The sequence below is a fragment of the Chiloscyllium punctatum genome, chromosome 1, assembly GCF_047496795.1.
Source record: "Chiloscyllium punctatum isolate Juve2018m chromosome 1, sChiPun1.3, whole genome shotgun sequence".
Classification (NCBI taxonomy): domain Eukaryota; kingdom Metazoa; phylum Chordata; class Chondrichthyes; order Orectolobiformes; family Hemiscylliidae; genus Chiloscyllium; species Chiloscyllium punctatum.
Window position 1 is genome coordinate 65259504 of NC_092739.1, and position 22864 is coordinate 65282367.

General features: G+C 40.6%; 1 protein-coding gene across 2 annotated transcripts in view; it reads left to right on the top strand.

Moving 5' to 3' along the window:
* The window catches only part of nwd2 (NACHT and WD repeat domain containing 2), a 124535-nt gene that overhangs the window by 56220 nt on the left and 45451 nt on the right, over positions 1 to 22864 (top strand). Inside the window, exons 1-2 of one of the 2 annotated variants that reach the window (XM_072566771.1) lie at positions 4251 to 4347; positions 5678 to 5766. In XM_072566771.1, coding sequence (XP_072422872.1) covers positions 4260 to 4347; positions 5678 to 5766 — 177 coding nt within the window. In that variant the 5' untranslated portion in view covers positions 4251 to 4259. Of the gene's footprint in view, positions 1 to 4250; positions 4348 to 5677; positions 5767 to 22864 lie in introns of those variants that run through there. The other variant, XM_072566707.1, reaches the window with a different exon arrangement.

The following is a 22864-nucleotide window of genomic DNA, read 5'->3' on the forward strand; positions in this document are numbered from 1 at the left end:
ACAGGACTTTAAAAATCAAGAGACTTTTTTTGGAAAATTCATTGAGAAAACATTAAAGTGCAACATTTTCTGTGGATTTAATGGCATTGTCCACAATAACTGCAGAAACTAGTTCATTGTATGTTCTGCAGACATCTTGCCTACAGGAAAGAATGTGAGAAGAAACACATTCTATCACAAGGAAACTCAAATGGAAAAAAAACTCAAATGCTGTTGTATGTCAATGCTATGTTTTTTTTCTCTCTAGAGGCTACTGTTGCAGAAGACTAAGAAATTAATGTGGTGTCAGTTTAATGATTCTGTTCTGAATACAGTTTGTGAAATGTAGATTTAATTTACACTCTGCAGTAGAGCAGTGTAATTTGGAAAAGTTACATGCAGCAACAGGTAGGCAGAGATACAGAGGAGATAAGGCTCTTAAAGGAAAAAAAACTGTGTAAAGAGAAACACTTTAGCAATACTAAAAGACGGGGAGGTGGTTCAAAAATTAATGAGCAGTGTAACAACAGAGAAACTATCAAGACACAGATGCCAAAGTGCAGCAAAACCAAAACCAAAACCAAAAACTGGAGAAACAGATGGAATGAGAAAAGTGAAGATGAAATGCAACAACCTATTTGAGATTAGGGAAGTGAATATTGGAGAAATGAAGATTAAATTCAGCATGGTGAAGAAAATAGATCGCAAGGGTGCAGTACTGAGATAAGTTTAATTGAATAAAGGAACACTTACTAACCATTGTGAACTAAAGATTCGCAGAATATATGACTGAGTAGAAGAAGAGGAAAAAGGACGGAAGAAGTCTTGATTGTGGATCAAAACATTGTGACAGGATTGTTGGTCTGAACGGCCTTTTGTTTCTTATGCAAAACACTGCTCTTTTACAGACAGATGGAGAAGTAGAGCAAGGTCCTGACTGGTGAAGAATCATGTGGTGTTAAACCGGTAAAGTAGAAAGATAGTTGCTGCAATTATAACTCAGCATTCGAACTGGAACATCAGCCCAAAGTTTTACTTAATGTCTGAATAAGAAAACCATTCTTGAATAGTACTCTCAGGACATTAATGCTGCCTGCCATGAACTTGCAGGGAGGCACTTCTGGGTCAGAATATCAAATACCCCTTTGCCTTCCTCAATTGCCTTGAACACCCCCTCCCCCCTCCGGGCCCCAACTCCCTGAAATGAGTCAAGGGTAGCAAATGGTCCAGGATAGCCATTTAAGTGTTTGATTTTGTAACCACAGTATTGATAAGAATGACCAATCTACAGTCCTATAGAGACAAAGCCTGCATCCACATTGAGAATTCCCTCCAAAGTGCAGTGTGACATTATCATCCTATAAAATGGGATAGGTTTCAACAGATCTTGCAACTCCAAAGTGGGTAACCATGAGGAGCTGTAGGCAATCAGTGGCAGCAGAATTTTATTTGACCACTATCTGTAGACTCACGGCCCAGCAGATTCCCCACTCCATCATTATGATCAAACCAGCAACAGCAGTTCAGAGGCTAGCAATTCTGTGATGAGCAGCTCACCCTCTGACCCCTCCCCAAAGGCTTCCACCATCCACAAGGCACAAATCAGGAGTATGATAGAATACCTATCAATTGCCGACAAGTGCAGTTCCAACAATAATCAAGAATCTCAATGCCTGTCAGGATAAAGCAGTCTCTTTAACTGGCAGATCATCCACCATCTTAAACAATCGCTCTCTGCACCATCAACACACAGTGGCAGCAATGTGTACCATCTACAATGTGCAAAGCAACAACTACCAAGGCTCCTTTAACAGCATCTTCCAAACCATGACCTCTACCATTCAGAGAACCAGGGCAGCAAATGCCCTAGAGCACTCCTAGCTGCAAGTTTTCCTTCAAGTTACACACTATTCTGACTTGGAACCAGATCACTATTCCTTCACAATTGCTGTGTCAAAAATGTGGAAGCTTCTTCAAGCACAATTGAGTAACACCACATGGACTGCTTTGATTCAAAAGGCAGCTCACCTCTACCTTCTCAAGGCTAGTTAGGGATGGATGTTGCTCCTTCCTTCAATGCCCACAACCAGGAAAGTACTTTTCAAAAACTTGAACTGAGTGACACTATGCATAAATATTGGGTAATATTAAGGGAGATTGGGTAGATTGTTTTCTTTGGAGCAGCAGAAATTGAGGGGGTCATAATTGAAATGTATAAAATTATGACAGGGTAGTGTCACAACACAGGGATAGCAACCCAAACCAAATCAGCTTCATCATTCATTGGATTCACAACAAAGTGATCTTAGAACATTCAAAGACCCTCAAAATTGCTCCTAATCACACTGTACAAATAACAAGTCTTCAATATGACAAACTACAAGGCAATCCAATTAATATGTACAATCAAAGACCAAATCTTATTTGAATATGAAACCCCACTCTCATACCAAAAGACAGACAGATACAGTTAAGAGATAAATTTCAAAAAAGAAGATAAAATAATTTGACATTTAGATAACCATTTCAACAATGTATACCAGGCCTGTGTGAAATCCTTGAAGGATGGGTTGTATTGCATATACACACTTCTGTGTATCTTGTTTGAATTCCAAAGTCATCAGTCAATGCAAACAGCTCCTGCAGATGTCTGGAGACTTTTTACTTATTTCTAAAGATTCTGTTTCTGAGAATCTTCAACAAGGCAATAATTCAAGAAAATCTACAAAACCAAAAAAGGCTTCCTGGTCCACCAGCTTCTAAAGCAAAATTGCCTCATGCCCAAAACTGAGAGGGAGCCATTCAACTCTTTTTTTAATTTGTTTTTTTAACACTGTCTGTGGCTAGCTGGCCACCATTGCTCCTCCCTTGAATGATCAATTCAACATCCAACTTACCTTTTGCACTTTTTTAAAACAAGCTGCTATTCAAAGTTCAATTCTCAACTGCAACTCTCAATTCCAAACCAAAAATGAGAAAAATAAAAGAAAAAAAGTGATGATCTCAGTAGTAGACAGGAAGAACACTTGCCCCTTGATCAGGTAGCATAGATTTAAGATGAGGGGCAGATACTTAGAGGGGATGTGTGGGATGTTTTTCACCCAGAGGTTGGTGGGAATCTGTAATTCACTGCCTGCAAGGATAGTAGAGGCAGGAGCCCTCATAATCTTTAAGAAATTTTTGATATACACTTGTGATGCCAATGCATACAGTCCTCTTGGCCAAGTGATGGAAAATGGGATTTGAACAGTTAGATGCTTGTTTTTGACAGGTACAAGCTCAGTTGGCTGAAGAGCCTTTTTCTGTCCTGAAGACCTTTATGACTAATAAATAGCTGGTAACCAGGAACAAGGCAATCATTGAATCAAACAATGCAAACAATATTACAATCATTAGACTTTAGCAGATTCCATTTGAGTATCAGCAAATCTTTGAACCAGTTAGTGCCTTAATCCCCCTGCCATGGACAGGTTGGCCATTGAGTGTTTGATGCAAGGTTTTTTTATTTCAAAAGTTTACTTAATTCATTAAAAATATTTTTGTATATACATAGTCACACAGTTCAGTTCTGTACAATAGCATTTCAAGCAAACAAACAAACATTGGAGTTTAACATTATCCAAACAAACGAAAGGTATCTCTTACTTGAACCAGACTGTATCTACATGTATTTGAAGCACCAGAAGGATCTGATAACTGAATGGATCTCCATTTAACTTCAACAGGAAGACCTCAGTCTTTCCCCAGTGTGCCTTGACAGCAGCTGCTCCAACCTTTACTGCGTCCCTCAACACATAGTCGTGGACCTTGGAATGTGTCAGTCTGCAACACTCGTTCAAGGTCATCTCCTTGTTCAGGAAGATCAACAAGTTTCAGGCAGACCAAAAAATGTCCTTAACCGAGTTGATAGGTTAAATAGTGGTTGGGCTGATGGTACCAGACCTAAAGACTGTCAATGTTACCTAATTCAGAGATATAATATTTATTTTCTTGATACTTTTTCCTTACTTTATTTTCCATTTTCCATTTTGAAAACTGAGCTTTCAATTCATTTTTATTTTTTCTAAAGTTAAAATCAACATAAACTTTAAAAACCCATAGTATATTGGTGTGTGTTAGCTAAAACTCCATTTAAATTTGTAACCAGGCTGCTAGATTAATGTTGAGCTCTTAATTTTCAAATGTTATCTGCTTTTTAACACTATACCAGGCATAGCCAAAATATTCACATTGTATCTGGATCTCTGACTTTCACGGTTCATCTGCCAGAAGGACTTTGAATGTACACCTTCTATGATATTCTGTACTTTAAAAACAAACATTCATATTTATCAACCCAGAGGAATGGTTGCTGGATCTACTATGAAGGTAAAATGCAGCAATTTAATCCCCAGAGCCAAGTACAAAAGTAAATAATTGCTCTCAGGATATTGTTATTGTTTGCTGACACTTATTTTAGCACTACTCTTCTAACAGGGAGGTGAGGTTCTTATAAAAGTGAGATTATGGCAAGAGAATGTTTTTGACTGAGAAACAATTACTGGATGGTGATATCAATGCAAAAATATAGAAACATATCAGATTTTAGTTCTAACAACAAAGGAAATGACATAACAGAAACAGAAATTGTGAAACTCAGCAGGTCTGGCAGCATCTGAGGGAAGAAAGCAGAGTTAACATATTGAGCCTGGTGACACTTCATGGGAACTGCCCTGACTTGAAACATTGACTCTGCTTTCTTCCCACAGATGCTACCAGACCCGCTGAGTTTCACCACCAATTTCTGTTCCTTTGTTGTTAGAACAAAAAATCTAATACGTTTTCTATATTTTTGCATTGATAACACTACCCAGTAATTGCTTCACAGTCAAAACCATCACATTCCTTTGCCATAATCTCACTTTTACAAGAACCTTGTAAAAAGGTTCTTGTGCTGAAATAAACCAAACAACTGCAGATGCTGGAGATCGGAAACAAAAAACGGAATTGCTGGTAAAACTCAGCAGATCTGGTAGCATCTGTGGGAAGAAAGCAGAATCAATGTTTCAAGTCAGGACATTTCTGATGAGGTCACCGGATTCGACATGTTAACTCTGCTTTCTTCCCCGAGATGCTGCCAGACCTGCTGAGTTTCACCAGCAATTTCAGTTTTTGTTTCAGATTGCCAGCATCTGCAGTTGCATGTTTTATTTCAGTACATGACACAACAGCTTTTGGTCAGTTTTAGAAAACATTAGAGGGAATATATGATTTGTCTGTTTGAAAGTAACAGAAAATGAAGAGCATGAACAAGTGCAACAGTTTTGGTTATAGCACCTACAGCAGTAGATATGTTTAGGATCTAATTCCTAGTTCACTGCTCATAGTTCAAAATGGGTCCTACAGGTAAATTGATATTATCAATTCAAAAATAAGAAGTTTCATGGCAATATTCAAGAATTCCACATGCAGTCTTTTACAAATGGAACCAGTATAAAACAATTCAAATTCTCATGTAGATTATCAGCAGTTTTTTATTTTTTCCTCATCATCAAATTTATGAAAACAAGTGATCCAATGTTTGTGTATGATTTTATCAACAGCTTGGTAGGAGCTATTCTATTTACTGTCATAAAATTGAACATTGTCAGTAACCAAGGTGTGCTCAATGTATCTCTGTTTCTGATATATTGATGTTTTGATACATGTTTCCTCACAGATACAGAAGCAGAAAGGAAATCACTAAAGGAGCATGTGTACCCCAAGTTGCGGGAATTCTGCAGGGAAAACTATGGGCTTGAATTCCAGGTAATGGACTCTTGAATTGTAATGACTCATGATGCTAATGCTCATAACGCTAATCAGATAGCATCATTTTTTTCCATCCCTCCTCCAGCTGAAAGTGAGATTAGCATCCTCCACCCTACCACCTTCAGTGACACATATGTGAGTTCTCTGCTACAGTTCCAGCACAGTGTGAGAAACGAAGCTCACTCACTTCAATAATTTCAGTCCAAGACAAGATCTGAATCAGTAGTATCTTTTATTACGCTCTTGCAAGAGAGGTGTTGTGTCCACTGTTCATGAGGCAGCCAGGCACACACACACTGAATTCAACGAGTACACAATATTTATGTATTTCGTTTCTCTTCCCTCCTCCCATTGCTCCTCCCCTGTTTACATCTGTTTCTAATCTAAACCCGGCTGTTCGTCTCTGAACTCATCCGGCCTTGTCCGTGACAAAATGTTTATCTCTGGCCTCACAAGGCTGTTTGACCACCTCCCTCTGTGGTCTTATTGTTATTTATCCTTCTTCACTGCCATCTGTTTCCATGCTTACCAAAACAATCTTTCCTTCTATCCTTTTTTCACACCATGTTTTCTGACCTCCTAATGGTGGTCCTTTTTGTTTGTTTTTGCAGAACTGGGAAACAGACGCTTGTAACTGTTTGTACAGACATATCTTACTCAACCAACACCCACCTCCCCCGGTAGCCCACACTGAGCCTTGTGATTTTTGCAGAAAGAACAACATGTACAATTCTTTTCCTTACAAAAGTTATTCTGGAAGGGAGAATTTCAGTGGACAGTCCAGGCTCATACATTGAATTGTAATTTGCAATGATTCCATTTTTGAGCAGAAAATTTGCACCTTCATATAATCAGGAGTATTCTAGGTTCTAGGTGGGAATTTATCTGGTAAATCTTTTCCAAGTTCAATATTACACCAAAAGTCAAATTTAGACCTCGAACTAATAGCTTTCAAATAAGCTAAAATAGCTTAAATGAAAAAGGCAACTGTAAAATTGTGACATTTATTTATCAAACTCCTGATATCGCTTGCTGATTATTTCGTATTAATTCATGGGATATGGACACCGTGGGCAGCGCCAGCATTTATTTCCTGTCCCTAACTGCCCTTGAGCAGGTGACGGTGAGCAACTTGAACCACTGCATTCCATGTGCAGTTGGTTGATCTACAATGTCATTAGGGCTGGAATTCCAGGATTTTGACCCAGTGACACTGAGGAAATATTCCACATTCAGGGTGGTGAGTGGTTTGGAGGGGAATTTGCAGGTGGTTGTGTTCCCATGTATCTGCTGCCCTTGTCCTTGTAGTTGGAAACAGTCCTGGATTTGGAAGGTGCTATATAAGGAACCTTTGTGAATTGATCAGTAGTCTTGAGCATGGTATGTACTGCTGTTGTGAGCATCAATATGGGAGGGAGCAAGTATTTCTGGATGTGGTAACAATCAAGGGGGTTGCATTCTCCTGGCTGGTATCAAACTTCTTATTAGAATTCTAGAGTAATTAGTTCACAAATTAAATGTGATACGATAGTGATGGCAGGAGGGGTGATATGAAGCTGCTGCAGCATGTGATACATTGGACACAAAGTGATCCAGTTTGAACATCTCGGTCATAACACAGAATTGCAAAATTATTATCATGAAGGAAAAAAGCATTTGGCTCATTGTGCTTTCACCAGTCCTAGTATCTAGTAGCAATTTCCTGCCCTTTCCCCATATCACTGCAGACCATTGCGATCCAAAAGGCCATCCAGTGCTCTCTCAAACGCATCAATTGAACCTGCCTCCACCACATTACCAATCTGTGCATTACATACCCTCACAACTGAAAATATTTTTCCTCACATCACCATTGCTTTGTTTGTATATCACTTTAATTCCATGTCATGGTGGTTCAGTGGTTAGCACTGCTGCCTCACAATGTCAGGGACTAAAGTCCGATTCCAGCCTCAGGTGACTGTGTAGAGTTTGCATATTCTCCCCTTGTCTGCGTGGGTTTCCTCCAGGGGCTCCGATTTCGTCCCACTACCCGAAGACGTGCAGATTAGATGGATTAGCCATGCTAAATTGCCCATAGTGTTCAGGGATGCATAGGTGAGGTATATTAGCCTTGAGAAATGCAGGGTTACAGGGATCTAGGATAGGGCAGCGGGTTTAGGTGGGATATCCTTCAGAGAGGTGGTATGGACTCATGGCATTGAATGGCCTGCTTCCTGTTTTTTGTTGTCCTTGTCATAAAATGACAAAAAGGGGGAAAATATAATGGAAAATTAACAAATTTAACATTTACTGTGAAATCTGAAATGCTTTTCTACATTTAATACTGTGCTGAACTTTGCAAGCAATTTGCAGTCAAGGAGACAGCTTGTCTTTGTTTGAACTTTGTAAACATTCAAGCTAAGGGAAAACATAAGAACAGTATGACAACAACAAGGGAATGAAAAAAATAACAACTCAAGTCTTTCCAGTCTTTGTCTTTGAGAGCGTGATAAGAATGGTATAAGAAGAGTATCTGAATTATGCTCAAGTGCCCTTACACAAGGCATTTTTGCCAAGTGTATTGGTCCCTCTGCATGCAGAGGTTAAAAAATAATAAAGTTCTTTTCCTTTGCTCTTGCGAGTCGAGTCCATTTAATTTCCATGACACTTCCACACTGTATGTCCTCTTGTTCTTCTTTCTTTTCCAAGCAGACTCTGTTCAGCCTGTTCATGATTTTGAAAAGCCCAATCAATTCTCCTTTGATCTGTCTTCTCTCCAGAGAGAACAGTTCCAACTCCAGTCTATCTTCATAGCTGAAGTTTCTCATTCCTGGAATCATTTTAGTAAATTTCTTCCACATTCTCTCCAGTGCATCCACATCTTTCCACAGTATCTAGTTGAGGTCCAACGCACATGTCTTGGACAATTTCAACGTCAGCTCCTTGCTCTTGTATTGTGGCCCTGTCGCAATAAAGCCAAGAACACTGCCTGCTTAAGTGTTTGCAGTTCATGAAACTTTGGATCTGAGTTGAGGAGCTGGAGTCCAAGCTGCAGAAATTGCAGCACATCAATGAATGGGGGAGAGATTACCTGGAGATTTTGCTGGAGGATGCTTTCACACCTCTCAGATTAGGCCACTCAAATTTGGACAATGTTAGACAGGAAGCTGTGACTGCAGGTGAGGCACAATTGGGCACCCTGGAGGTGGTGTTCAAGGAGATTCGTCTCCTCCAATTGTCCAACAGTTATGAGGTTCTTGCAAGCCATATAGGCAAAGAGAGACTGCAGGGAGTCTGCGAGAAATGATCACAGCACCATAGGAGATAGTGCCATTCCAAAAGAGAAGCAAATGGGAACATCGCACAGAGGAACCTCGATTATCCAAACACCAATTACCTTAAAATTGGATTATCCGAAGGAGATCTCGAGGTCCCAGAAACATTACATCAAAGACGTGTGTCCAACACTGATTGCGTCTTTTGTTGACAGTGATTAAATGTGCTGCTGAGAACAGTCCCGGAGTAATGAGAGTGCAGGCACCGTCTCTAAATGACTGACCTTCCACACCCCCCCCCCCCCCCCCCGACACTTGCCCTGGAGTTCTACACAGGGACATACCCTAAAACCCTCTTCCCCAGATAATCTCTCCAACATTGTCCTGGACAGGGCAAAGGTGGAACCTGTCAAAACATTACAGTAAAAGGTTGGGTGTGTGGCTGTGTGTGTGTGCACACATGCACACGCACTATTTGGAGACGCACCCCTCAAAAGGCAGCAGCAGCAAGCTTGTTGTGGGTGTCCAGTCTGGTGTTGGGAGCGGATGGGGGAGCGGGCAGGGGGCGGTGTTGGATGGGATTCGGCGGTGGCAGGTGGAGCACGGTGTTGGACAGGCTTTGGGTGGGGCGGGCGGGGTTGTGGGCAGAGGGCGGTGTTGGACGGGGTTGGGGGATAGGTGGTGGGTTGGACAGGGTTGGGTGGCGGGCAGGTGGTAGGCAGAGGAGTAGTGTTGGACGGGGTTTAGGGAGCGGGCAGGGGCGGTGTTGGATGGGGTTGGGTGGCAGGCAGTGTTAGGGGGTGTGCAGGGGGCTGGTGTGAGACGGGGTTTGGGCGGGTGGAAGCTCACGCGCGGTGTGTGCTGCTGCCTAGCCTGAATGGGGAGCAGACTTCATTGAAAACTCTGAGCCCCAGAGGAAAGGCATTGAATCGATTAATCAAATAATCAATTATCCAAACAAAATATCTGCCCATCTCATTCGGATAATCGAGGTTCCTCTGTAATGGTTTGGGATTGTATTATTAGGAGTATAGTTACTGTTCTCATCATCTTGATCAGGAGTTCTGAAAGATGTGTTTCCTGCCCTGAGGTAGGATTAAGAATTTCTGCTCAGGGCTGGAGAGGATCATGGATTGGGAAGGTCGGGACCCAGTTGTTGTCACCATGTTGGTACCAATAACATTGATAGGGACTAAAAAGAATTTCCAATGAAAGAATTTGAAGTGTCAGGAACTCATTTAAAAGGCTCCAAGGTAGTAACCTCAGGATTATGACCTGAGCCATGTCAGAATTGGCATCGAGTAAATAAGGTCAGTGAGTTAAATATGTGATTCAAAGATTGAGGAAGGTGGAATGGGTTTCATTTCATGGGACAGTACTGAGTGGAAGGCAGTGGGAGACAGACTTCAGTAGAACTGCTCTGGGACCAGTGTTCTGGCATATTGAATAAGTGGGACTTTAGTGAAGGCTGTCAACCAAGTAAACTTGGGGGTGGGTGGTGGTTTGTCAGAGAGGAAACATCAGTTACAGAGAAAAGCATCGGGTGCCATTACAGGGATTGTGTCACCACAGTCTTACCAGACCATAGGGTCGCTCTCTCATTAGATAGAGAGATGACTGGTGGTGATTTAACCTGAGGGCTACTAGACCTCAGGCAAGGGAAGCAGTTGAGAAGGAGATTCTTTCATGGTAACCTCAGCTGGCCGGGAATTGAACCCACACCATCAGCATCGCACTGCTTCGCAAACAACCGTCCAGCTGGTGCCATTCAAATCCAGAATAGTGCAGGAAGAGATAGTGTACAAGCATTGAACCAAAACCAGCAACAAATAGGGTCAAAGGAGGAAAGGATAGTAAAATGGCTCTTCACTTAAATACCCATTGTATTTTGACAAAGTAAGTGGCACAAATAGGGGTGAATGTTGCAATCTTAATGCCATTACAGAGTCATGATTACAAGGAGATCAAAGCTGGGAAGTAAATATTCAAGGGTATGTGAATTTTTGAAAGCCAGGCAGGAAGGAAAGGATGGTTGGCAGGTTTGTGAGTATGAGATGGAATAAGTGCAAACAAGAAATAATCTTGGATCGGAAGATGTAGAATCCATATGGTTTGAAATAAGAAATAATAAGGGAGGAAGTTGGGAGTAGTTTACAGTCACTTAAAATTAGCACTATTGCAGGACAGAGAATGCTTCAGGCCGTAATGAGAGCATGTTAAAAAAGCAACTTATCAGTGATCCATGGAAGAATTCATAGAATGTATTCAGGACACTTCCAAGAACAATATTTTATTGATTCAAACAGAGATCCAATTATTTTAGTTCTGATAATGTGCAGGTTTAATAAATGATCTCAGAGTAAAAGGTCCCCTGGGAAACAGCCACTGTAATATGTTAGAATTCAGCATTCAGTGTGAGAACAAGAAACGTGGGTCAGAAATAAAGATGCTGAACAAATCAGGGTAATTGTTACAAAAGAGAGCAAAGCTGGTTAGAGTGGACTGAGGATGGAATTTAGCAGAAAAATGGTTCAGGTATAATGCATAGGTGTTAAAGAAACTGGTTCATGACTCACAACGAAGAAATATCCCAGTGAGAAAGAAGGATTCTTGGAAGACAATCACTAACCATGGCTAACTGAGGTAGTTAAGGATAGTATGAAATCAAAACAAAACAAATGCATAAAATGTGGCAAAGGTTAATGGCAACCAAAGGATTGGGAAGGATTTAAAAACCAACAAAAGATGACCAAACAAAAAAAGTTGGAGAAAATAAATTTCAAGGGCCAACGAGCAAGTAAGAGCTTCCTTAAATGTATAGCAAAGGAAGAGAAAGTGAACCTGGGTGCCTTAGAGAATGAGGGCAGTGAAATAACAATAGGGAACCATAAATTACAGAGGAGCTGAATAAATCTTCACGGAGAAGTCAATAACAGCAATCCAAAGTATTAAATAATCATTGGACAAAATGCAAACATAATAATTATCACTCAAGAAAATGAACCAGGGTAACTAATGTGGCTAAATGGGGATACTTTACTCGACCTGATGGGTTATATTTTAGGAAACTAAATGCAGTAGCTACAGAGATAGTGGATGCTCTTGGAGTGATCTTCCAAGGATCATTAGAGTTGGAAAAATCCTGGTGAATTAGAAAACTGCAAGTGTAACACTTTTATGTTTAAAATCAAAAGAGACAAAAAACAAGAGCTCAAGGCTGGTTAGCTTAACATCTGTCATTTGGCGAACGTTAGCAGAGCATTTAAAAATACATAATATGATCAAGCAGAGTTAACATCGCTTCAGGAAGGGGAAATCCTGACAAATTTATTAGAATTCTTTGAGAAGATACAGAACAGGATCGATAAAAGGGAACCAGGAGATGTATTCAGATTTTTAAAAGGTGTTTGCACATAAGGCTACTTCATAAGAGCCCAGGGATTTGGAGGCAGTATGTTAGCACATCTAGAGGGCTGGTTATCTAAAATAGGACAGAGGGTAGTGAAGTTTCTTTACAACAGAGATTGTAGAGGCTGGGTCACTAACTACATTCACAGCTGATATTGTCAAATTGTTAATCATTAAAGGAATCAATGGTTATGAGGAAAAAGCAGCAACGTAGAACTGAGGATTATCAGATTGACTATGGTCTCATTGAACGATAGTGCAGAATTGATGTGCTGAATGGCCTCCTTCTATTCCTATGTTTTATGGTGTTATATTGATAATTTGAACTGCTCTCCTGTCAAGCAAGATTCTTCTGAAGAGAACAGTCTCACAATTTTAATGTTATGTTATTTTGTTGCAGCAAGTACTTATTTTCCTAAGTAGCCTGATCTTCTGAATTTGTTTGAAACATCCCCTACTTTATTACTGATTTCTACCCCCAGAGGAGTTCATTTCTTCTTCCTACACCCAAGACAGATTCCGCCTCTTGTGAATGCAGCTATTTATTGAGACACAAAAGTGCTGATTCTCACTTTTACCGTCTCATGTCAGTAGAAAATTGACATTCTCAGATGGGTGCTTCAGACTCTGACTGAGTCTGAGATTGGGACACAACTCAGCCACCAGGATTCTCCCAACATCATAAGCCACAACCATATCATTTGTGAGAAGATTGACAGAAATCTCAGGGAAATACCCTCAATAGTGATCAGGAGGATAACTGTTAGGGCTCTGCCTCTGATTATTTATTTATTCCACAATAAAGTGTGTTATTAAACTAACATATTCACAGACCACCAATATTTATCAAAACTAATCTTGGTGTAGTGCAAACACACAAATTGTTAGGCTTATGGTTAAGATGGGCATTGAATTACTGAAAATATTTCATATAACTAAATAAGCAATAATCCTTATCCGTTGATAAGATCATGATGTGGAAGTACTGGTGTTGGACTGAGGTGGACAAAGTCAGAAGTCATACGACGCCAGGTTAGAGTCCAACAGGTTTATTGGAAATCCCAAGTTTTCAGAGTGCTACTCCTTCATCTGGTGAAGTGACTTCACCTGATGGAAGGGTCAGTGGTACGAAAGTTTGTGATTTCAAATAACCCTGTTGGACTCTAACTTGGTGTCATGTGACTTCTGACTTTGGTAAGATCTGATAGAGGATGTTTCTAAACTGTACTTCTTTTAAAAGCCATGGAAACAGGGTAAATTGTCAAACTGCAAATAGAATATGCTGATCAGAAGCAACATATTCCTTTGCATATCCCAGATAAGAGAAACTTACATCAGAATATAAGTATACAAGAAATAGGAGCAAGACTATTTCTTCAAGCCTTTTTTATCAAATAACTCCACTTTCATGCCCATTACTCATAAACCATGACATTCCTGTAAATCAAAAAAACTGACTGCACAGTGTAGAATATATTGAATTCTCCATCGACTTCTCTCTGAGACAGACATTTCTATGGTATTTGTGGGCCCAAGGATTCTGTCAGTATTCCTTTTTACTTTCACAGTCAGATTGCAACTGCACTGCATATTTCTAGGTGGGAATGCCCATCCTGGCTCCTTCGTGACTCAAAGTTTCCCTTGGGTGCAGGATAGTTGGAGAAGATCAAACCATGCGTTCTTTTGCAACACCCAGTGTGCCGTGTCCTGAGATTTTAAAAATCTGGCAGAACAAATCTGGCCACATTGACAACTGTTGCCAAAGTTGGGTTTAGTTTGGCAGTTGGTTAAGAGGTTAAGGTGTGCGAGATACCAGAGGAGTAGCATAGCTAAGTGATGGAGTGCTAAGAGTAGGTTAGGGTCCGGGAGGGGAGGCTGTATCAGGTTCAGCAGAAGAGTGGGGTGTCGGGGTTATGGGGGGAGTGGACAGTGGGGAATGAAGCATTGCGACTAGTAAGGAAAGGGGATTAGGTGTTGAGTCTGGCCATGAGGAGGGTATGTCAGAACCACTGATGTTTCACTCAGCAGGGTTGTGGCAAATTTCAGAGCCAGCAGTAAGGAAAGGGTGTCAGGACTGATGAGGGAGACAGTGTTATCAATGCTGGGGTGAGAAGATGGGGGTGTCAGTCTGGCAGGGGTGGTGGAAACATGCTGGGTTAGAGGGATTACTTATTACAAGGAGGTTGTTGTCAGGGCTCCAGGCAGTGGAGGGAATGGGGGTTCTGGTGTGAGGGATCAGGGAGATATAGTTGTGGGGCAGTGTGTTGAGTTGATGACTCAATTTACCCAGCTTGGTTTTTAATTTTTAACCTTTTATGGGTAATTATTACTTTACCAGAACCTTCCAAATTCTCTGCCTTTAATGAATTGTTTTGGAGGATTACCAGATACAGGAGAATTGACTATCAAGGTAGGCTGCTCCAATGACTATCTAGCCATCAGAATATTTTGGTCATTATATCCCTTTGCAGTTTCTTGGGCCGGATGGTCCCTTCCCCGCTCCTGGCAGGTTTGAAGACAGGGTACACAAAAATCTAGTGATTGGTCTTCTTAGCACCCTGCCAGCTCACAATTTGACTCACATTATACGAGCACACATGTTGACATTGGTGGGTCCTCCAATACTTGGTCCTATTGAAACCCTGAAGTGGCTAATTAATTTGACCTGTGATGGGGAGAGTCCCAGGCTAACTGGGAAAACTGGCAGCTTTGGCTGCACAGACTGATGTCAGGAGGTCTCCTTTGTACACCAGCGAGCAAAGTTGTTACAAGAAACAAAGGTTAAAAAGGTTAATTAAAGATTATTAGCTCAATTGGCTGCACCACTGGTTTGCAATGTAGAATGATGCCAATTCCCACCCCAACTGCAGTCACCATGAAGGTCCTCTTTTCAATCTCACCCTTCACCTGAGGCATTGTTACCTTCAGGTTAAACCATCACCAGTCATCTTTCTCTGATGAGAGAGCAGTTCTATGGGACTTTGGTAACAATAACTTTTATTTGAAAACACATGGTATTGACAATAATCCAGATGAATTGTTGAGGTAAATGATTTAGATCTAATCATCATTACAAAAACATATGGTTAAAGAGATCAAAGGTGCAAAATTAAATTCAAAGTTAGTCAAAATTTCAAAAAGACAGGTAGAATGGCAGATGGTAAGGGTAGCGTATACACTAAAGGAATCATAAAAGCTTTAGTGGAAAACTTTCTGGCCTCAGAAGAGTATGAAGCAGAAAATCAGTAAGGATGGAAATTAAAATAGCAAGAAACAGAAAACTCTGCTGGGAGTAGTTTGTACTCCTTAACAATAGTTCTGAAATTGCACAACACACTGTACAAGAAATCAGTAGAGTTTACAACAAAAGCAATGTGATAATTTGGAGGTACTTTAATCTTCACACAGTCTGAGGTAATCAAATTGGTAAGAATGCTCTTGAAGATAGCTTTGCAGTGGTTTTCATGACAGTTGTTTGAAGCAACACCTTGTGGAACTGATCAGTGATAAAGCTGTAATAGATACAGTATTATGAAATTAAGTCTAGTTAAATAGAGATGTTGTCGAAAAGGATCATTACACCATTGCATTCCATGTTAATTTTGACGTGGCATACTCCAAACACAGATGACGATATTAAACTTAAAGAAAGCCAATTATGTAGGTATGAGTGGAGAACTGACTAAGACTAATTGGGTGAATAGATTACAAGGCATGTCTGCTAATGAACTGTGGGCGACACATTGAAAAATTAAAAATATTCAACACAAGTTAATTCCTTTGAAAAACAAAATCTCAGCAAGAAATACCCTTAGCCCAGTGTTATCATCACTAGACTTTAAATCCAGAGACCTAGGTAATATTCTGGGGACCCAGGTTCAAATTTTGCTGTGGCAAATTGAATTTGAATTCAATAAAAATCTGAGGTTAACAACGTAATGATGATCATGAACAATTACCAGTTGTTGGAAAAACCTATCTGAGTCACTAATGTCTTTTATGGAAAGAAATCTGCCACTTTACCCAGTCTGGCGTACATGTGACTCGAGACCCATAGCACTGTGGTTGACACTGAACTGCCAGCTGGGTAATTACTGATGGGCAAAGAATATTGGCCTGACTAGCGACATCCATATGATATGAATGAATTTTAAAATTCCATGCTTACTCAAAAAAACGATGACGGTATTTGATCAAAATAAGAGGCTTATAATATTAACAAAGAGTGACAAGCTTGAAGATTAGAATTGGTTTAGAAACAGGCAAACCAAAAACACTCAATAAAAAGAAGGAAAGTAAAATATGAGAGTAAATTGTCCCAAAATCTAAAATAGATTGTGACAGACTTAATAAGTAGATGAAAAGGTAAAGGGTATCCAAAGTGAATGCTGGTCCATTAGAAGCAGAGATGGGAACCATTGTGGGGAATGAAGAACTGGCCAAGCCATTCAATAAATAATCTGTTCACCTTTATAACAGCAGATACAAGTTTCTTATCAGAACTAGATGGTAAATTGATAAAAAGGAAATCAAGAAAATTAATAGTAACAGGCAAAAAAGGCAGAAGACTAAAATCCAACAAATCCTACTCTTGTCAAGTTTTGGAAAAGATGGCTGCAGAAAAGAGCTAGTGGATGTGCTGGGTGTGATTTTCCAAAATTCCTTCAACTGAGACATTCCGATCAGTTTGGAAATTCACAAATAATACACCTTTTGCTTAAGGAAGGCCAGAGAGAGAAAACAGAGAATTATGTGCCAGTTAGCCTAATGTCATTTTGTTGGGAAAATGCTGGAATCTATTAATAAAAAAATCATTAACAAATGCACTTAGAAAAATACAGTATGACTAGAACAAATAAATGTAGCTTTACAAAAGAAAATCATGTTTGTCACATCTATTGCCATTTTTGAGGATATAATTAGATAGATAAAAGGAGAAATAGTAGACGCAGTATACTTGAATTTCCAAAAGGCATCCAACAAGGCACCACACAAAAAGTTAATAATAAAGAAAGCATAATTAGAGGTTTGGTCCACAGTAAGGAAATAGAGCATGGGCATAAATGGGACAATTTTAAGTTGATAAGCAATGAAAAAGGGAGTGCCACAAATGTCAGTGTTGGGGCTTCCGTCATTTACAGGTTATGTTGATAAATTAGGTGATGAGAGACAATAATGTATCTAAGTTTGCTGATGATAGAAAACTTGGTTAGAAAAAAGTAAGCTGTGGGGAGGACACAAAAAGGCTCCAAGGAGAAACTATACTGGGTTAAATGACTCGGTAACAAAATGGCAGACAGTTTATAATGTAGGGAACTGTGAAGTTATTCACCTTAATCATAATAGAAAAACAGAATATATCCTAAAAGTGTGAAACCCGAAATTAAAAAAGTTCAGAGAGACTTGGATGTAAGGAACACAGAAAGTTAGCATTCAGGAAGGCAAGGAATTAGGAAGGCAAATGGCATGTTGGCCTTCATTGCAGGAGAACTGAAGGACAGGAATAAAGAGGATCTTGCTACAATTGTATGGAATTTTATGAGACTGCATTTGGAGTTCTTCGTTATAGTCTCCACATTTATATCACCACTGATCTACCATATTACTCTTTTATTTTCCAGTCAACTTTAATTAAACCTCTCTTCATAATTTTATAATTGCCTTTATTTATGTTAAGGACATTAGTTTCAGACTTAAGTTTCTTGTTCTCAAGCTGAATATGAAATACTATCATGTTAAGATCATTCGTGACAAAAGATTTCTTACTTGACATCAACAATTAATCTTGTCTCAATATTAATTTTCTAAAATAGCTAATTGGCTGATTGGCAATGTATTGCTCTAAAAAGGGGCAGCATGGTAGCTCAGTGGTTAGCACTGCTGTCTCACGGCACCAGGGAACCAGGCGACTGTGTGGAGTTTGCATGTTCTCCCCATGTCTGCGTGGGTTTCCTCTGGGTGCTCCAGTTTCCTCCCACAATCCAAAGATGTGCAAGCCAGGTGAATTGGCAATGCTAAATTGCCTATAGTGTTAGGTGCATTAGTGAGGGGTAAATATAGGGTGGGGAATGGGTCTGGTTGGATTGCTTTTCGGAGGGTCGGTGTGGATGTGTTGGGCTGAAGGCCCTGTTTCCACACTGTAGAGATTCTATGAAAGATGAATTAGTATTACTTTGAAAGTCTGTATTTGGACTGTGTCATTTATATCCTATATATTTGCAGTATTGCAGTCTGTTGCAGAATTCAGTAATAATCTGCTCAAAATCGTGAACTTTTAGGGCTGGATTTTATGCTTCCCCGTTGGCAGATGTAAAAGTGGTGAAGCTTTTAAAATCTAATATTTGCCCTGCCCACCACCACCTGCTGGCCTACCCCATCTCAAAACTTACAAGGATGGCAGAGGTGTTGTGAGCCCACCCTGGGCAAATGGGGTGGGGGGGGAAATCTTCCTTCCTGTACCCACAAAAGGTGCTTGTATCCTCCAAAATCATTTTTTCCACTTTATCCACCTCACCTCCCCAATCCACACTGGCTTCTCAAAGCCATACAGAACTGCAGTTACGCCTAGCACACCCCTATCCCTGGCCCCATCCAAGTCCCAGGCAATCTAAACCTCTCTTCATTACAATTGAGCTACATAAGGAAGTGTTGGGCCAAATGACCTTTGGCTTGGTAAAAGAGATAGGTTTTGATTTATCTGTTAAAGGAGGAAAGCATTCTGGAGAGGCAAGGAGTAAATTCCAGGACTTGGATCTTTAAGAACTGAAGGCAGAGTCCACAATAATGGAGCAATTAAAATCAGGGATGGTCAGGAAACCAGAATTAAATGAGTGCAGATATTTCAGTGGGTTGTGAGGTTAGACTAGATTAGTGAGCTAGTGAGAGTGAGGCCAGGGGGGCAATTAGAAAATAAGCATAAACATGCAAAAACTAAAATGTTGCTTTACCAGGAGGCAAGTGTACGTCAACAAATACAGGGGTGAAAGGAAAATAGGATTTGTTGCAATTTAAGACATGGGGATGAGTTTTGAATGACCACGAATTTGGAGAGTGTAGAAAGTAGGAGACCCACAATCGTTGACTACTTTTAAAACAGAGGTAGATTTCTTGAGCAACAAAGGAGGCCATAGTTGTCTGTGGTAGAACAGAATGCAGAAGTGAATTCACAATCAGAGGAGCTATGGTCTTACTGAATGGTGGAACAGACTCAAAGTGCTGAATAGACTACGCCTGGTTTTAATTCATATACTCACATGGCCAGCCAGACACTCATTCTCATACAGAGGTTGGTTGTTGTTTTATTGTATATGCATTAGTTTATTATGTCAGTTGGTGATACTATGCATGTATCAGTGAACACACTTTCACAGACTTTTTCTAGCCTACACCTGCCGCCTGTTCTAGGTGGGATTCGCCTGTAAAGGAACCCAAATGCAATATAATCTTTTTTGTCTGTATTGTGCTGCAGTTGATTCTGTGTGGAAAAACATAACTTTTTTTCTCAATTAAGAAATAAACAGAGCTAGTAAATACATATTATGATGTGCAAGCATTCTGATACGATATTGAGGACAGACTGACGGGCAGAGGGGGTGGGGTGGCCATGTTGGTAAGGGATGATATTCTGTCCCTTGCGTGGGGGGACCTAGAATCAGGGGATGTAGAGTCAGTGTGGATAGAGCTGAGAAATACTAAGGGTAAAAAGACCCTCTTGGGAGTTATCTACAGGCCCTCAAACAGTAGTCTGGATGCTGGATGTAAGTTAAATCAGATGCTGAAATTGGCCTGTCGCAAAAATGTTACTACAGTTATTATGGGTGATTTCAACATGCAGGTAGACTGGGAGAATCAGGATGGTATTGGACCTCAAGAAAGAGACTTTGTGGAGTGCCGCAGAGATGGATTCTTAGAGCAGCTGGTGCTGGAGCCTACCAGGGAGAAGGCAATTCTGGATCTGGTATTGTGCAACGAACCAGAATTGGTCAGGGACCTTGAAGTGAAGGAGCCATTGGGAAGTAGTGACCATAATACAATAAGCTTCAATCTGCAATTTGAGAGGGAGAGGGTACAATCGGAAGTGACAAGTTTTCAGTTGAATAAAGGGAACTATGGAGTTATGAGGGAGAAGCTGGCCAAACTTCAATGGTGCAATACCTTAGCAGGGATGACAGTGGAGGAACAATGGCGGATATTTCTGTGTATAATGCAGAAGTTGCAGGATCAGTTCTTTCTAAAAAGGAAGAAAGATCCTAGGAGGAGGCATGGGTGGCCATGGCTGGCGAGGGAAGTTAAGAAACATATAAAGTTGAAAGAGAACAAGTATAACATAGCAAAGACAAGTGGGAAAACGGAGGACTGGGAAGCTTTTAAAGAACAACAGAGAATTACTAAGAAGGAAATACGCAGAGAAAAAATGAGGTAAGAAGGTAAACTGGCCAAAAATATAAAGGAGGATAGGAAAAGTTTTTTTTAGGTATGTGAAAGGCAAAAAATGGTTAAGATGAAAATTGGGCCCTTGAAGACAGAAACAGGGGAATATATTACAGGAAACAAAGAAATGGCAGAAGAATTGAATTGGTATTTCAGATTTGTGTTCACTGGGGAAGACACAAGCAATCTCCCTGAGGTAACTGTGGCTGAAGGACCTGAACTGAAGGGAATTTATATTTGCCAGGATTTGGTGTTGGAGAGACTGTTAGATCTGAAGGTTGATAAGTCCCCGGGGCCTGATGGTCTACATCCCAGGGTACTGAAGGAGGTGGCTCGAGAAATCGTGGATGTGTTGGTGATTATTTTCCAGAGTTCAATAGATTCGGGATCAGTTCCTGCAGATTGGAGGGTGACTAATGTTATACCACTTTTTAAGAAAGGTGGGAGAGAGAAAGCAGGAAATTATGGACCAGTTAGTCTGACCTCAGTGGTGGGAAAGATGCTGGAGTCTATTATAAAGGATGAAATTACGACACATCTGGATAGTAGTAACAGGATAGGTCAGAGTCTGCATGGATTTATGAAGGGGAAATCATGCTTGACTAATCTTCTGGAATTTTTTGAGAATATAACTCTGAAGATGGACGAGGGAGATCCAGTAGATGTAAGTGTACCTGGACTTGCAGAAAGCTTTTGATAAAGTCCCCCATAGGAGGTTAGTGAGCAAACTTAGGGCACATGGTATTGGGGGCAAAGTACTAACTTGGATTGAAAGTTGGCTGGCTGATAGGAAACAAAGAGTAATGATAAACGGCTCCATTTCGGAATGGCAGGGGGTGACCAGTGGGGTACCGCAGGGATCAGTGCTGGGACCGCAGCAAATTTGCTGATGATACTAAGCTGGGTGGCAGGGTGAAATGTGATGAGGATGTTAGGAGATTACAGGGTGACCTGGACAAGTTAGGTGAGTGGTCAGATGCATAGCAGATGCAGTTTAATGTGGATAAATGTATGGTTATCCACTTTGGTGGCAAGAACAGGAAGGCAGATTACTAGCTGAATGGAATCAAGTTAGGTAAAGGGGCAGTACAAAGAGATCTGGGTGTTCTTGTACACCAGTCAATGAAGGTAAGCATTCAGGTACAGCAGGTAGTGAAGAAGGCTAATAGCATGCTGGCCTTCATATCAAGAGGGGTTGAGTATAGAAGCAAAGAGGTTCTTCTGCAGCTGTACAGGGTCCTGGTGAGACCACACCTCGAGTACTGTGTGCAGTTCTGGTCTCCAAATTTGAGGAAAGACATTCTGGCTATTGAGGGAGTGCAGCATAGGTTCACAAGGTCAATTCCTGGAATGGCGGGATTACCTTACACTGAAAGACTGGAGCGACTGGGCTTGTATACCCTTGAGTTTAGAAGACTGAGAGGGGATCTGATTGAGACATATAAGATTATTAAAGGATTGAACACTCTGGAGGTAGGAAACATGTTTCCGCTGATGGGTGAGTGCCGAACCAGAGGACACAGCTTAAAAATACGGGGTAGACCATTTAGGACAGAGATGAGGAGAAACTTCTTCACCCAGAGAGTGGTGGCTGTGTGGAATGCTCTGCCCCAGAGGGCAGTGGAGGCCCAGTCTCTGGATTCATTTAAGAAAGAGTTGGATAGAGCTCTCAAGGATAGTGGAATCAAGGGTTATGGAGATAAAGCAGGAACAGGATACTGATTAAGGATGATCAGCCATGATCATATTGAATGGTGGTGCAGGCTCAAAGGGCAGAATGGCCTACTCCTGCACCTATTGTCTATTGAATGCTTAACATCTTCATCTGAGATGTACTAAACAGTTAATATCTTTACATTGGTGTCTGATTATCTAAGTTTCACTTTCACTGATTGGGTGGATATCTGCCCTCTTATTTTTAGAGTAATTACCTAGGTGTTTCACTTTTTCCTAATAAACCCTTCTCCATATTTTCAGTCGGTCTAATTGTAGCTTTGTATTGT